At 39.8% G+C, this 16962-nt stretch overlaps 1 protein-coding gene and 1 long non-coding RNA gene across 6 annotated transcripts in view; one reads left to right on the plus strand and one right to left on the minus strand.

Annotated features, from left to right (window-relative positions):
- Window positions 1-16962, minus strand: part of UNC13B (unc-13 homolog B) — a 243211-nt gene that overhangs the window by 82538 nt on the left and 143711 nt on the right. For all 5 annotated transcript variants that reach the window (XM_082468359.1, XM_082468356.1, XM_082468357.1 and 2 more), the window contains 2 exons: window positions 14522-14836; window positions 12368-12458 (listed from right to left, as the gene is read on the minus strand). In XM_082468359.1, coding sequence (XP_082324485.1) covers window positions 12368-12458; window positions 14522-14836 — 406 coding nt within the window. The remainder of the gene's footprint in view (window positions 1-12367; window positions 12459-14521; window positions 14837-16962) is intronic.
- Window positions 1-16962, plus strand: part of LOC309663862 — a 113562-nt gene that overhangs the window by 43828 nt on the left and 52772 nt on the right. The window lies entirely within an intron of this gene.

Genomic DNA, 16962 nt, shown 5'->3' on the forward strand with positions numbered 1-16962 from the left:
TGTAAAAGAATACTTAAATCTTAATTTCTTAAGGATATCATTATTACTACCCACTCAGCTTCATCCCTGGAACTTCTTTCTGCCTAAGATTTTAGTTTTTACCAAAACAGTTAAGTGCCAAACACTGAGCTAGATTTGTATATTAGAAGAACAGAAAAGGAGGGGCTGAGACTAGCAGGCTATAGCAAGAACTGGCAGCTGAAGAGCATGCTTTTATTGCTAACCAACCGGGCAAGCTTCTCCCACACCCTATAAAAACAAACAACTTCTTATTGCCTCAGAGGCTCAGGTGATATTGTCAATTTCCCCACAGACATTTAAGAAGGGAGCAAAGAGAGAATTCAGAAAAGGGAAATTAAAGAGACATCAGAGAAGATGAGCACTGGGGATGGTTTCTTAGATGTTAAAACAAGGAGTGTGCAGGAGTGTCAAATATTGCAGCAAGGTCCAATAAGATAAAGACTTAAAAACAACCACAGGATTAGGTAGCGATGAGCTCACTGACTGACCTTCACAAACAGTTTTAATGAATTGACAATGAAATAATCTGAGACAGACTTTCCTAAAGCGCATTCCTTGGAAAATGATTCCTACAGGATGCTTTTCCGAAACAGAGTTTCATAGTCAAAAAAGTTTAATGCTGTGCATTTTTTATTCCCCTCTTGAAGAAACAAAAGAAGCCTAAATATTTTTAAGTTTCTGAGAAGTCCTTTGATAAAGCAATCTGTTGGTGTTGCACTCTACTGGAACTCAATGTTTTCCACATTTCTTTCACCATGAAACTCTTTATCACATGATAAAGAATCTATTAACATTTCTAGAAACTGGAGTCCTGAGAAACACACTTTGAAAAACAGGGTTCTAAGATTATGGTGGTAGATAGTAGTGTTAAGAACATAGGCTCTGCAGTTAAATAGGTCTAGAGTTGAATCTGGTTCTAACTCTTGCCAGCTAGGTGACCCTGGACAAGTTTCTATCTTTCTAAACCTCAGTTTCTTAATCTATAAAATGGGCTTAATAACATAAGCCTAATTCATAGAATTATTGTAGGAATTCAGTTGGGTAATACCTGTAAAGCACTGACAATAACAGTATTCAATAATGTGATTACTGGGCTTCCCTGGTGGCGCAGTGGTTAAGAATCTGCCTGCCAATGCAGGGGACACTGGTTCAAGCCCTGGTCCGGGAAGATCTAACATGCCGCGGAGCAACTAAGCCCGTGCCCCACAACTACTGAGCCTGCTCTCTAGAGCCCATGTGCCACAACTACTGAAGCCCGCATGCTTAGAGCCTGTGCTCCACAACAAGAGAAGCCACTGCAATGAGAAGCCCGTGCACCACAAGGAAGAGTAGCCCCCGCTCGCCGCAACTAGAGAAAGCCCACGCACAGCAACAAAGACCCAACACAGCCAAAAATAAAATAAATAAATAATAATAAAAAAAATAATGTGATTACTGTGATGATGATGATGATAACCACGAGGACTATGGAAAGTAATTGAGATTAGAAGGAAAACTGTGATGCACATACTAAAGTTTTCAGTGAGTGAACAGGGAGTTATGCAAAAGTTGGGATCTAATTTCAACAACGAAGGTGGGTGTGAGAACGGCTTATGCAAGGATCTAGTAATGGCCTCAAAGTGGCAGAGAGAGCCAGAGAAAACCAAGCCTCACTCCTGACCCAGAAATACATGGGGCTTTAAAAAAAGGCATAGTCTTCATACAAAAGGGTTTTAGCGAACTGCCATGTTTCAGCCAGTAGAAAATGTATCTGTTCTGGTCTCAGATATCAGGTAAGGACTCCAAGGTTTGCCAAAGGACAGAAGGGGCCCAGAGGGCTCTTGTCCAAGAGAGGTCTGTCTGGTTTATGAAACAGTAGTAGGGCCTTTCCTTAGGTAGGGCTTACCATAAAGTTTGAAGTGGGATGCTAAAAACTGTGGTTAAGAGAGGTCTGAAAGTATTGGGGCTTACTACAGGATTTGTATTGCAACACTGTGGTAGTAGCAAAATATTAGAAACAACTTAAAGATCCATCAATAGAGAACAGAGTGTACAAATTATAATACATCTACAGAAGGAAGTACTATGCAGCTATTAAAAAAATGCAGTAGCTCTATTTGTAATAAGGAAAAATCTCCAAGATGTAGCAGTAAATGAATAAAAGGTGAAGGACAATGTGTATAATATACACACGCACGCATGTGCATACACACATGCTTATAAATGCACAGTTTACCTCTGGACTGATTCATAAGACACAGGTAACAATGAGATGGGGGAGGTGGGGACTAGAGGCCTGGAGTCTGAAGTAGGAGGGAAACTTTGCATTATACATATCTTTTTTATATAATTTTATATTTTTACATTTCTTACTTATTCGAATCATTCTTTAGTGTTTTTTTTTTTTTTTTTAAAGTGTTACAGTAGCAATGGTTAGGGAGAAGGCTGAGAGACCGTAAGAAAAAGGAGGGATAACTGTGGTCTCCACAAGGGCAATGAGCTGAGGTAGTAGAAGTTAAGACAGGCAGCCATGATCAGAGCAAAATCCTGGAGTTTAAAATTATAGAAAGATTGCTTTCCTTGTGCAACTAAGCCTAAGACATGGGGTCCTCAAGGGCCCTCCCTCATTTTCCCAAGGGGAATCCATTTTTTAGGGCTTCAATAATAGCACAAGATGGACATCTCTTTGCCTGGGAGAGAGTCACAAGTAAGAACAGAACTTGCGCGAGACGGCTGATTCGTTCTATCTTAATGATCTTTCTTGAGAAAATGGTGATCCATCTCTCAAGCTAACCGGCTGCAATCTTGGCTCTCCTGGGATGGCTCCATTTAAACACGTACTTTTTTTTTTTTTTTAACATCTTTATTGGAGTATAATTGCTTTACAATGGTGTGTTAGTTTCTGCTGTATAACAAAGTGAATCAGCTATACATATACATACATCCCCATATCTCCTCCCTCTTGCGTCTCCCTCCCACCCTCCCGATCCCACCCCTCTAGGCGGTCACAAAGCACTGAGCTGATCTCTCTGTGCTATGCGGCTGCTTCCCACTAGCTATCTATTTTACATTTGGTAGTAAACACGTACTTCTAATCTATTTGCTCAGTTCCATCTCTTCTTACTGACTCTCCTCCGTCAGCTTTCTTTAGCAACCTAAGAGCTTCTGTCAAGGCTTCTTCATGTCCTACCTCCATGCCTTCTCGTTCACTGTCCCTTCCACCTGGAACACCCACCCACCTGCTGCCACTGCAGTCTCCGTTTCTAGAGCTAAAAAGTCTCACCTCCTCCCCCAGATTTTTCTGCAGCTAAGCCAAATAAGGTACAGAATCACATCCATTCCACCCACACTACCAACATTACTACCTCAACAGCATTAGCAATGTCAGACACTCATTAAGGACATATGGCCAGGTACTCAGCCAGTCCAGATACAGAGATGACCTATATGACCTCTTCCCTTAAGTTGCTGACAATCATACAGGAATGGCATAAGGGTAGCTACGTTCGTACGGCACTTACTCAAAGTCTATTGAATGCACTATCAGCTAAAGAAGTATAAATGACCTATAAACTTATGGGAAATATTCAAATCACAAATAATCAAAGAAATGCAAATTAAAACAACGGGATACCATCCTTCTGCCAAATTTGCAAAAAATTTCTAAAACGATAATACCCAGTGTTGGTGCAAGACATTTAAATATTGAAAGTATAAATTGGAAAAACCTTTCTGAAGACACATGTAGAAGTTTATCACAAGGCTTTAAAAGGTATATAGTTTTTTTTTTAACATCTTTATTGGAGTATAATTGCTTTACAATGGTGTGTTAGTTTCTGCTTTATAATAAAGTGAATCAGCTATACATATACATATATCCCCATATCTCCTTTCTCTTGCGTCTCCCTCCCACTCTCCCTATCCCACCCCTCTAGGTGGTCACAGAGCACCGAGCTGATCTCCCTGTGCTATGTGGCTGCTTCCCACTAGCTATCTATTTTACATTTGGTATTGTATATATGTCCATGCCACTCTCTCACTTCGTCCCAGCTTCCCCTTCCCCCTCCCCGTGTCCTCAAGTCTATTCTCTATGTCTGTGCCTTTATTCCTGCCCCTAGGTTCTTCACAACCTTCTTTTTTTTTTTAGATTCCATATATATGTGTTAGCATACAGTATTTGTTTTTCTCTTTCTGACTTACTTCACTCTGTATGACAGACTCTAGATCCATCCATAAAAGGTATATACTTTTAAACTCAGCAATTTATTTGAATCTACTTTGAGAAAGCTAAGTTAAAGAAATAATCAGAAATGAAAAGAAACTTATGCATAATGATACTCATCATAATATTATTTATAACAGTAAAGAAATAAGAGGAATTGTTAAGGAACATCTATCGATACATGATGGAATATTGTAATCTATTAATAATCATTAAATCATGCTTTCAAAAAATATTTAATAACCCAGAATAAAGCTCACAAAACAATGCCTAAGTGAGAAAAATTCTAAGTCCACACACAGTATTGTCCAAATTCAGTAACTTTATATTAATGTATATATAAATTATACAACATAGCTAATGTTAATAGTTAATATTTTGTTGCTATTGGCTTTAGGTGCTAGGCCTTGGGAAACTTTGTTTAAAGAATTAATTAAGAGAAGATAAAGAAGTACACGGAGACTTCTGTGGAAATGCTAATGGGCTTTTCTGACGTCTTAAGCATCCATAAAAGATTGGCTAAACACTCTGCCAGGTTCTATATTGGGCTCTAGAACACCAGCAATAAAAACCATAGCCCTGGCGTTCAAGGATCTTACAAGTACACAGGAAAGATGTAACAGTAAACAAGTAACTCCATTAAATGCCAATTTAGCAAAAGTACAGTAGTCTCCCCTTATCCTGGGACTATGTTCCAAGACCCCCCAGTGGATGCCTGCATATATGTATACATATGATAAAGTTTAGCTTATAAATTATGCAGAGTTAGAGATTAACAACAATAATTAATAAGATGGAACAACTGTAACGCTAGAGTTGTCCCTCAGTATCCACAGAGGATTGGTTCTAGGACCCACCATGAATACCAAAATCCAAGGATGCTCAGGTCCCATAGCTGGCCTTCAGTATTCAAGGTTCTGCATCTGCAGATTCAACCAACCAGAGATTGCATAGAACTGTAGTGTTTATTTAAAAAAACCCACATATAAGTGGACCCGTGAAGTTCAAACCCGTTTTGTTCAAGGGTCAATTGTATACTGTAATAAAAGTTATGTGAATGTGGTCTCTCTCTCTCTCACAAAATACCTTATTGTAAAAACTTAACGCTTCTTCCATTTTAACTAAGCACTTAAAATGTGGCCATAACTCTTTCAGTTTGAGGTATGACAGCAAAATTAGCATGAATTTCTTTTTCTTTTTTTGCAATTTCATGGATAGAAGATTCATCCTTACTATAGATCTTAGCAACTTCAGCATGTGATTTTTTTCTTTCCTTATTAAATCAATAACTTTCACCATTTCACTTAAAGGAAGCACTTTACAGCTTCTCTTTCGTATATATGAATTGCCAGACATATACACACACTATACATAAAAGATAACTAGTAAGAACCTACTGTATAGCACAGGGAACTCTATTCGGTGCTCTGTAATGACCTATATGGGAATGGAGTCTAAAAGAGAGTGCATATATGTGTATGTATGGCTGATTCACTTTGCTGTACAGCAGAAACTAACACAACATTGTAAGTCAACTATACTCCAGTGAAAAAATTAATTAAAAAAAAAAAAAGAGGAAAGGTAAAAAAACCAAAATGAATTGCCAGCATCATCACTCTTGCACTTTGGGGCCATTATTATTATTATTTTTTTTAAATTTATTTTTGACTGTATTGGGTCTTCGTTGCTGCACGCGGGCTTTCTCTACTTGCAGCGAGCAGGGGCTACTCTTCGTTGCGGTGCGCGGGCTTCTCATTGCGGTGGCTTCTCTTGTTGCGGAGCACGGGCTCTAGGCACATGGGCTTCAGTAGTTGTGGCTCACGGGCTCTAGAGTGCAGGCTCAGTAGTTGTGGCGCACGGGCTTAGTTGCTCCGTGGCATGTGGGATCTTCCCGGACCAGGGATCGAACCTGTGTCCCCTGCATTGGCAGGCAGATTCTTATCCACTGCGCCACCAGGGAAGCCCTGGGGCCAATATTAAGTAAAATAAGGGTTACTTGATCATAAGCACTGCCATCTCGTGACAGTCAATCTAAGAACTGAGATGGCTAATAAGTGTTTAATGGGCTAGACAAAGGGATGATTCACATCCAGGGTGACATGGAGTAGGACAGCACAAGATTTTATCACACTACTCAGAACTGCATTCAACTTAAAACTTAAAAACTGTTTATTTCTGGGAACTTCTCTGGTGGTCCAGTGGGGTAAGACTCCATGCTCCCAATGCAGGGGGCCTGGGTTCGATCCCTGATCGGGGAACTGGATCACGCATGCTGCAACTAAGAAGTCCGAATGCCACAACTAAGATCCCGTGTGCTGCAACTAAGACCCAGTGCAGCCTAAAAATAAATATTTTTTTAAAAAAAGAATTGTTTATTTCTGGAACTTTCCATTTAATATTTTTGCACTGGGGTTGAGTACAGGTAACTGAAACTGCACAAAGCGAAACCATGGATATAGCGAGGGACTACTGTATGCACAGAGTCTGGAAGCTTTACCCAAAAAACTGACACCTGACTGGATTTAAAAGATGTGAATGAAAAGTTAGCTATGTGGAGAAGGAAAAAGAGTATATTCCATGCATGGAAACAGCGAGTGCTTTGAACAAAAAATTTTACATGTTGGAAGTGTTGACTAAACAGAGTAGCAGAAAGAAGTAAAACTGGAAAGGCATATAGGGTCTGTATCAGTGCCTTTCAAATTCTTTTTGCGAAGGATCTGTTTTTTTATTCCTAATATGTCATGGACTGATATTTTTGGTCTATACCTCATTCAGTGAGACAAGGCCAGTGATCATGTGCTTGATGTCATGGCAATCCAAATTGCCTCTAAATGCTCCCTTTCAACTTCAGCACTTATTTCATCAGAGACTAGAACCAAACAGTTCCTGGACTGGGCTTGTCCATGGACCACATTGTGAGTCACACTGAGCTAGATCAAAAGGTTTTATTATATCATGAAGACACTGTGCAGTAACTGAAGTACATATATATATATATATATATATATTTTTTTTTTACTTTCTTCTTTTTAAATCATAGTTCTACTAGATAATTTACAATCCTAAGAGAAAGGTACTATTTTCTCCCCATTTTCTGCATTAGGAAAATGTGGCTTATTAAGGTCAAAAAACTTTATTATAATGGTACACTGAGAAAAAAATATTAGCAGCTCACACCACAGGCAAGAATTAATTTCCCTAAAACAGTAAAAAGCTCCTAGGAATCAAAAGCTCAATAGAAAAATGGGCAAAGAATATAAATAGACTGTTCACAGAAAAGTAATAGCCTTTATTTATATGAAACATGCTTAACTTTACCAATAATAAGATATGCAAATTTAAACTCTACTGAGACACCATTGCCTAGAAGACAAGCAAAAATCCAAAAGCTTAACAAGTCACTCTACTGGTGCGTCCGGGAAGAAAAAAGTACCCTCATGACATTACTAGTAAGAGTATACACTGGTGATGGTACTGGCACAAAAACAGAAATATAGATCAATGGAACAGGATAGAAAGCCCAGAGATAAACCCACACACATATGGCGACCTTATCTTTGATAAAGGAGGCAAGAGTATACAGTGGAGAAAAGACAGCCTCTTCAATAAGTGGTGCTTGGAAAACTGGACAGCTACGTGTAAAAGAATGAAATTAGAACACTCCCTAACACCATACACAAAAATAAACTCAAAATGGATTAAAGACCTAAATGTAAGGCCAGACACTATAAAACTCTTAGAGGAAAACATAGGCAGAACACTCCATGACATAAATCACAGCAAGATTCTTTTTGACCCACCTCCTAGAGAAATGGAAATAAAAACAAAAATAAACAAATGGGACCTAATGAAACTTAAAAGCTTTTGCACAGGAAAGGAAACCATAAACAAGACAAAAAGACAACCCTCAGGATGGGAGAAAATATTTGCAAATGAAGCAACTGACAAAGGATTAATCTCCAAAATATACACGCAGCTCATGCAGCTCAATATCAAAAAAACAAACAACCCGATCCAAAAATGAGCAGAAGACCTAAACAGACATTTCTCCAAAGAAGATATACAGATTGCCAACAAACACATGAAAGGATGCTCAACATCACTAATCATTAGAGAAATGTAAATCAAAACTACAGTGAGGTATCACCTCACACCAGTCAGAATGGCCATCATCAAAAAATCTACAAACAATAAATGCTGGATAGGGTGTGGAGAAAAGGGAACCCTCTTTCACTGTTGGTGGGAATGTAAATTGATACAGCCACTATGGAGAACAGTACGGAGGTTCCTTAAAGAACTAAAAATAGGACTTCCCTGGTGGCGCAGTGGTTAAGAATCCACCTGCCAGTGCAAGGGACAGGGGTTCAAGCCCTGGTCTGGGAAGATCCCACATGCCGCGGAGCAACTAAGCCCGTGCGCCACAACTACTGAGCCTGCGCTCTAGAGCCCGCAAGCCACAACTACTGAGCCCACGAGCCACAACTACTGAAGCCCACACACCTAGAGCCCATGCTCCGCAACAAGAGAAGCCACTGCAATGAGAAGCCTGTGCACCGCAACGAAGAGTAACCCCCACTTGCCTCAACTAGAGAAAGACTGTGCGCAGCAACAAAGACCCAGTGCAGCCAAAAAATAAATAAAAATAAATAATAAAAAGTCCAAGAAAAAAAGAAAAAAAACTAAAAATAGAACTACCATAAGACCCAGCAATCCCACTACTGGGCATATACCCTGAGAAAACCATAGTTCAAAAAGAGTCATGAACCCCAATGTTCATTGCAGCTCTATTTACAATAGCCAGGACATGGAAGCAACCTAAGTGTCCATCAACAGATGAATGGATACATAAGATGTGGCACATATATATAATGGAATATTACTCAGCCATAAAAAGAAATGAAATTGAGTTATTTGTAGTGAGTTGGATGGATCTAGAGTCTGTCATACAGGGTGAAGTAAGTCAGAGAGAGAAAAACAAATACCGAATGCTAACATATTCACTTTGAATGCTAACTGATTCACCTTGTTATACAGCAGAAACTAACACAACATTGTAAAGCAATTATACTCCAATAAAGATGTTTAAAAAAAAAAAGAGTATATGTTGGTGGAAGGCAGATACCCTTTAGGATAGTCATTAACGCTTTTCACAAATATCCTTCCCTATCTATTTCAAGGTATACTGTACCACTTGCTTGAAGTTAGACATGGTTATATAATTTGCTTTAGCCAGGGAAATGTGAGCAAAAGTGACATACTGTGTCTTTGGGGCAGAAGTTTTAAGAGCCAGAATGCAATCTCCTATGTTCTCTTTCATTTGTTATTTTTTCTTTCCCTCTAGCACCAATATTGGCAATGTTCTAGAAGCTGGCTGATCCCTTAGCCTGGGTTGCAGAGAAGATAACTTGAAGCAGAACTCCTCAACATACAGGATGATAAGCAGCATGAGCAAAATAAACCTTTGTTGTTTTAAGCCACTGATAAATGGAGAGTGTTTACTAAAATTACAAATGCATATCCCCTCAGATATACTTGCACACAAGCAAAATGACATACGTAAAAGGTAATCACTTGCAACATGGTTTACTACAGCAAATGACCAGAAACAACCAAATGAACATCAACAGAAGACTAGTTAAATACTTGCAGTACATTCATACAGTGAAATATTATGCACCTGTTTAAAAAGAAAAAAATTCTCTTAGAGCTAATATGGAAGAAACTCCAAGTGAAAAAGCAAGATGTTCCCAATGTGTATAGTATACTATCTTTTTGTTTCTAAAAAAAGGGGGGGGGATTAGAAAATACATTCATATTTACTTACACCTGCATAAGGAAATTCTATAATAATAAGAAACTAACAAAAATTATCTTAGGGCAGATAGGTGGAACTTCCAATTACTCAGAAAAAAAAAAATTCTTGGTGCCATACTTAACTTCTTACTGTCTCACAACCTCAATCAGTCAGCAAATCTCATCTTAAGTATAAATGGTATGCTTCTGCCTCTATCTTAAAGTGCTATCAGATCCCTCTTTAAACTCTGGCTTATCTTCCTCCTCTTGGGCACATCTAATCAACTTCCAGTTACATGACCTGTGTTAAGAATATATTTACTGTTGTTCTGGTATTCAATTAAGTTGCAATGGTTTTTGGTTACTCTTAAATAAACCATGCTTTTCTCTAAATGATTCCAAGCTTTGGCAACTGTTTTTAGCTATTCTTTTTGAGAGACTCTGAACTGCCTCTTAAAAAGTCATAAAAAACTGCTCCAATATATTCTTGTTTTTCTCATTCAGAACTTTTCTTCTACATGGAAGTTATTTTACTTTCCTTTATTATAAGAATTATGACCCTTACTCTGAAAAATTAGAAATAAAAAATTGATGGGAAATCTCTTCCTTATAGTAGTATGCCAACTAATGAATGTAGAAAGGATAATGGAAATAGAAAGTTACCATTTGGTGACCACCATTAGTGGTGGTAGATTCAGACAGGAGTCATACATGGATACTTAGCCTGTACATGGAGATTTGATGAGGAACAAGATACTGGCATGGTCTCAGAGTATTGTACCACAAAACACTTACCAATTACAAAAGGAAAAATGGTGTCGGAACAGTGGAGAAACCTGGCTGATACAAACATAACTAGGTGATTTTTTTTTTTGGCTATGCCGTGTGGCATGCGGGATCTTAGTTCCCCGACCAGGGATCAAATCAGTGCCCCCTGCATTGGGAGCATGGAGTCTTAACCACTGGACTGCCAGGGGAAGTCCCTTAACTAGGTGATTAAAGTTAACATTACAGGGGGTAGGACAGTTTGACAACATGTACTTTCTGATGCAGTTCACTAAAATGAGTCCAACATCATTTTTGTGTAATCCCCGCCAAGAAAGTATGGCCTGAGTCTAGACATGAGGAAACATTGGATGGACCCCAAATGAAGAATATGTTACCGAATGAAAGGCCTGTACTATCTGTTGAAGATGCGAAAGACTGAGGAACTGTTCCAGATTAAGGGAGATTAAGAGACATGACTGCTAAATGCAACATGTCAGCCCGGATTGTATCCTGGACCAGAAAAGAGACATTGTTGAGACAGTTGGCAAAATTTGCATGGGGACTTGATGACAGTATTGTGGTTGTTGATTTCTTGATTTGGATAGTTATATTGTGGTTATACTTGAGAGTAGCCTTGTTTTTGGAAAATACAAACAGGAGAACATCATGCCTCCAACCTTCTCTCAAATGGTTCAGAAAAAAGATTAATCATAATGGATGGAGGGCGATGAAGCAAAAATGTTGTAAAATGTCAACAACTGAGGCATCTGGTGAGGAGGATATAGGAGTTCTTTACTATTTTGGCAACTTTTTTCTAAGTTTGAAATTATTTCAAAATAAATTACTTTTTAAGTGTGTTTACACATGTGAGCATGCTTGCATTTTTAGTATCTGCCAGGTATTATACTACCGACAGCCACCTGTCATCATTTAAAAATCTCCTTTCACTAACACAACATTGTAAAGCAATTATACTCCAATAAAGATGTTAAAATAAATAAATAAATAAAATAAAAACCTCCTTTCTGCCTGAAAAGTGACTACTGACACACAAGTAAGGACACTTCAAACTTGCAACGCTGAAAATGAAAAATATTTCTATTTTTACTTTTTTACACTGTTTTAGATATTAATGTGTTGATGTTTGGGGCCTTAAATTAGGGGAGCCCGTAGAAATTTCTGAACACTAAATTTCTGAATAAAATTTCTGGCCCTGTAAAGGTCAGCCAGTGGTACTTGAACTGGCTGGCCAAGGGAAACGACAACTAATCCTAAGAGGCCTTGAAATAGTCTTCTATCCTAAACTCAAAATAAAATGGCCTCACAGGTGATAATGGTACTGAAAATAGCATTTAATTTTACTTTCAGGCTCTTAACCCACTAGGTCTACTTGATTTCCATTAATCAGCATAGAGGGAAGCCAATGGCTACCTGCCCATCTCTTAAGGCTCTAGCTTACTTGTCATGCATTCCCAGAAGCACACTGTAAGATGACTAATCACTGACTGCTTCTTCAGCACCATATGTCTCCCAATTTCAAAGGAAAAACTGTCCCATCTAGAACCAGAACAACAGATTTCCTACCTCCTGCAGCTGGAGTCGAACCTTGGTAACTGCTCGGATCCAGTGCGCTCTGGCTTGGGTAAATGGCGAAGATGCACTCTCCTCGGGAAAACTTGTAACAGAGAAAAGAATGTTCCTTAAAAATAAGCCCAGGCCACAAGATGACAGTGCTCAAGGCAAAACTGCCAAATACCTAAAATTAAAAGGTTTGTTGTATTCATGCCTATACTTATCTAGTGATTCAAGCCACTAAAACAGCATAGTCCTGAATATCCAACGTGAAAAAAATTCCTAAAATGACAAGTCCTTTTAGCTTTTCATCTGTTCCCTCTCTTTCTTCCCACTTTTCCACTCACCTGATGAGGCAGCTCATTGGGACAGTCAGGGATCAGGATACCAGCAGCAATGGCAAGGGCCCTAAGTCAATGACTAACATAGAAACCATGCAGAGAGGTGTGGAGTAACCCTCTCTCCCTACCTCTCAAGACCACCAGTCTCCCTTGAGGGTTCTACATAGCACCCTTAGGGCAGAATTTTGTTCCTACAAACCGTTCCTGCTCCATTAAGTATTTTGGAAGGCTTTCCCATTCCTAGACTACATCAAAGTGCTAAGAAAAAAGGCAGAGCCCTTGTCCTGCTGTGATCTTGTTCCTTGAGCTGCCTCAGGACCACCCTCAGAGAAAGGAACAATAAATATAACAAAGTAGCTGTGAGACAGAAACACTAACCTGTATTAGAACGAATCATCATCAGCTTAACTGTGGAATAGTGGTTAATTCTTGGTGATGATGCTTCTCCTCTCTCTCACTGGGGTCTACTGACAAGGCAGTAAAAAAGGACCCACCATCTAGACACTTAAAATATATGCTAGGCTCTGATGCCACCTAACTGGTTCCACTGTTTTAAAACATTTGTGGGCACTTCTGAAACTGGCCTGGACGTCACTTGCACAGCTAGGATCTGGGAGGACAGAGCCATTAGAGAAGGCCAGGCACCTTCTGCTGCTCGACCAAAAACTCTACCCAGACAACAGTATCTTTAAAGTCCAAGGTCGACAAAGAGCTATCTTTCCGTGGGTCGTCAATCCAGTAAAAAAGCTGGTCCAGAACTCAGTCTCCCTGATGTCTTGTCTACTAGACGAGCCACCAGAGATGATTAAAAATCAGGAAAACAAACAGAAAATAAGTTTCTACGTTCAAGTGGTGGAGTAGAGGCATCACCATTCTCTAACTTCTACCACATAATCAGCATTCACTGCTCTGATCTTCTCATGACCTTGAAATTTGAGAATTTAAGTCACACCTAGCCCTTATCACTCTACCCCAGTGGTTTTCAACTAGGGACAGTTTTGCCCCTCAGGAGAAATCTGGCAATATCTGGAGGCATTTTTTGGTTGTCACACTGAGAGTTGCTCCAGGCATCTAGTGTGCAGAGGCTAAGGATGCTACTAAAATACTACAATGCATACAATAGCTCCCCATAACAAAGCATTATCTGGCTAAAAATGTCAACAGTGCTAAGAATGAGAAACCCTGCTCTGCCCCAACCTATCAGCAACTCACTGACCAATTTAGCTCAATAAGAACAATACTCAAACTCTGTACTAAGCCTCATTATGTGACTGTTAAAAGGACAAGTTTTAAATTTTTCTCCTTATGGGTACCAACTGCCAGACATACTGCTAGGCCCCAGGGAGACAGAAGGGTGGGTTAGATCTGGCTTCTAGACCAATTCATTAACTCTTTCCCAGTTTTGTCAGCCAGGGAAAAAACAAAACAAAAGAAAAAAACAATGTTCACAGAAGAAATTTAAACATTAATCGGGTGGGAAGCCTATTTCATTCAAAGCAGCTCCTCTGAATGAAATGACCTGCAAGGCTCAGGTCAGTTTCAGACTCAAAGGCTGTCATATGTGGGGTCAACTAGTAAGCCAAGAACTGCAGACTCTAGAAGGCCTGGTACACTGGAGTTAAAATGTTCTTCAGAGATCCTCAAAATACATTGGAAATTACACCAAAAAGCAAAGGAAGCAGTGCAGAGACAAGCCTCAGTATCCTGATCACAACCACACCCAGCTGCAGGGAAACAAACAAAAAGCAACTGCATTCTGTTCAACAATACCATAGGGCAGGTACTGAGGAAACCATGTGAGCTCCTCAAGGTAACCATCACCTACCTCTCCTGGGGGCCTACGATGTGGTCTTTGTGTAGCACCAGATCTGGGGGTGGAGGGGTTGTAGCATCTTCTTTTGTCTCCTTGGGTTCACACGCTCCTCCCTTCTCCTCTTCACGTGCCACCTCCAAGGCTTTCTCTTGTTCTCCAAAACCTACTTGGCTGTCTCTGGAGAAGCTGCCAGAGCTGTGGCAGGAATGAATCAAGTCCCTCTCCCGACGGTCATCATCTTGTTCATGACACTGGTCTAGTTCACTCAGCTGAGAGCTTCCTTGACTCACATTACAGGAGGAGCCATACCTACTACTGCTGGTGGGGCTGTGAGAATGAGAGGAAGACACATCAGTAAATACATACAAACTAAGGACCAGAACAAAGTAATGGATAAATCCAGGAAATAATGATTCTATCAGTGGCAAGGATCACAAACAGGAGGTTCCTGGGAAGAGAGGACCAAAGTTCACAATCTAGAAGAACTAATCTCTGTTCAGCAAAATCACAACAGGAAAAATAACACAACATGCTGGGTTCTCCAATAGCACTTAACCTCAACCCTGCAATTGACTTTGAAGAATTCTTTATCTTAACGTGCTATTTTGTAAGTAGGTTTAAGAATTATTAAAATAGTCTGTTTATGCCTAAAATTCTCTACTCGGACTTCTTAAAAAACTTGTCCAGTGGCTGTGATTAAAGTTTTCTAATTTCCACAGAATAAAATGGATGGATGAAATCTACTCCCTTTTTCTACTACCTATTAAATTGAGATCCCCTTTTCTTCCTCTCCAATTGTAAATGTAAATGTCTGTTCCTCAGAATGAGCAAAGGAGAGTGAACATGTTCCTTCAATTATCTCTCAGCCATCTGTATGAGGTAATGGAAGCCACTGGGAAATGGAGGCTAGGACCAAGAAATTCCTCAGGGGAATGGTCTCATCAACATGAATGTTACAATGGTATCCCTGGCAGCACAGGGAGTGTCCCAAAGATGAACCTGCCCATCTATAGCTGAGTTGCTCTCAGGACATGGCTCAGTTTTGGACAAAGTGGACACAGTCCAACTCCAAGATCTGAGTCAGGGCCATATTAATGCATTTCTGTACCTGAAGAGAGGTCAGCCCACCCCTCTCTCAACCACCTGAATTCCCATACCCAGAAAGGAAATTTGTTGCGCTGGTATAAGAGGTAGCAGCTATAGCAGAGAAAGTGGCAGTGAATCGTGACCAGAAAGATTACTATTCAAAGTTACTCCCTTAAGCCGTATACTGAATTTGGGGGGTTCAGTCCTATTCAAAATGGAGGGACTTGGGGATGATCTATCAATACAAGATCTATCCTAGCCCATTTGGATAGTTCCATCCCAAGTCAGAGGCCCTTCGTTTTACTTCTGGTATTCTGCTGGAAAGCCTCCGTGCAAAAGGACAAGGAATTTCCTTGCCAAAGAGTCAAGCTTTAACTAAAGGGCTTATGTTTACTCGTGGTCAAATGAAGATAAATCATTATTGTTTTCCAGTGATATTTTCCCTATGATTCCTCCCAATTATCTGGTATTTCCAGGCTGATTTCTGATTCTTCATCCCATGGCAGCAGGATAGGTACCAAGCCACTGTTCTGAGTAGTTCCCAGCACACATATACACATGAACATGTGTGCGCACATACTCACATGATCTCCAAAGTACTTGACCAGCCTCTTTGGACTGGTTTGGGCCAGCGTTCAAGGCAGCATTCCTAAAATGCCCCGTATGGTGCTTCTTCTTAGGGGAAATAATAGTACCCTTTGCAGGTGGACCCTGCACAATGCTCCAGACTGAATACCTACAGCAAACGATAGCCCTGAGCTCCTGTGAGACTGTACTGAAAGCACTTATCAGACACCAGTCTCATGGGTAGTAAAATGCAGAGACTGGAAGATGCTGTGCAAATCCATATGGAATATATATAGTATAGGTTATTCCAAGCCATCCTTTGCATTTTGTATTTTACTTAATACCCTCATTGCCACTGGAGAAAGCATCTTAGAAGACTTGGAAAAGCAAAGCAAAGAAGGTCTCTCCTAGCTATTACAGATGTCTAAGTGCCAAAGGCCCAAAGAAGCATTCTAGCCTATCATGTGGTTGTAATTAATATATGCCACTCAATGACTTGCTGCCTCTTCTTGCCCTCCCTTCTCCATTCTGCATTATTCAAGGCAGAGCAAACCAGAGTGAGTAAATCTCACGACCTAGCCTTCCCTTTAAGCAGGAAGCTCCTTGTTCCAATAAATGAATTACATTTGGCAGAGAGAAGAGAAGATGACAATATCCACCTGTTATTTCTTCTCACTTAACCCCTAATTAACATGAAGCTCAGGTGCTGGGAAAGACACAGGAAGGATAAAAAGCAGGCTATGATTAAGCTACCACTAAGTCATTGCATCATAAATGGTCAATTCTTTAAAATCATTTAT

This window comes from Balaenoptera physalus (assembly GCF_965194825.1).
Source record: "Balaenoptera physalus genome assembly, chromosome: 7".
Lineage (NCBI taxonomy): Eukaryota > Metazoa > Chordata > Mammalia > Artiodactyla > Balaenopteridae > Balaenoptera > Balaenoptera physalus.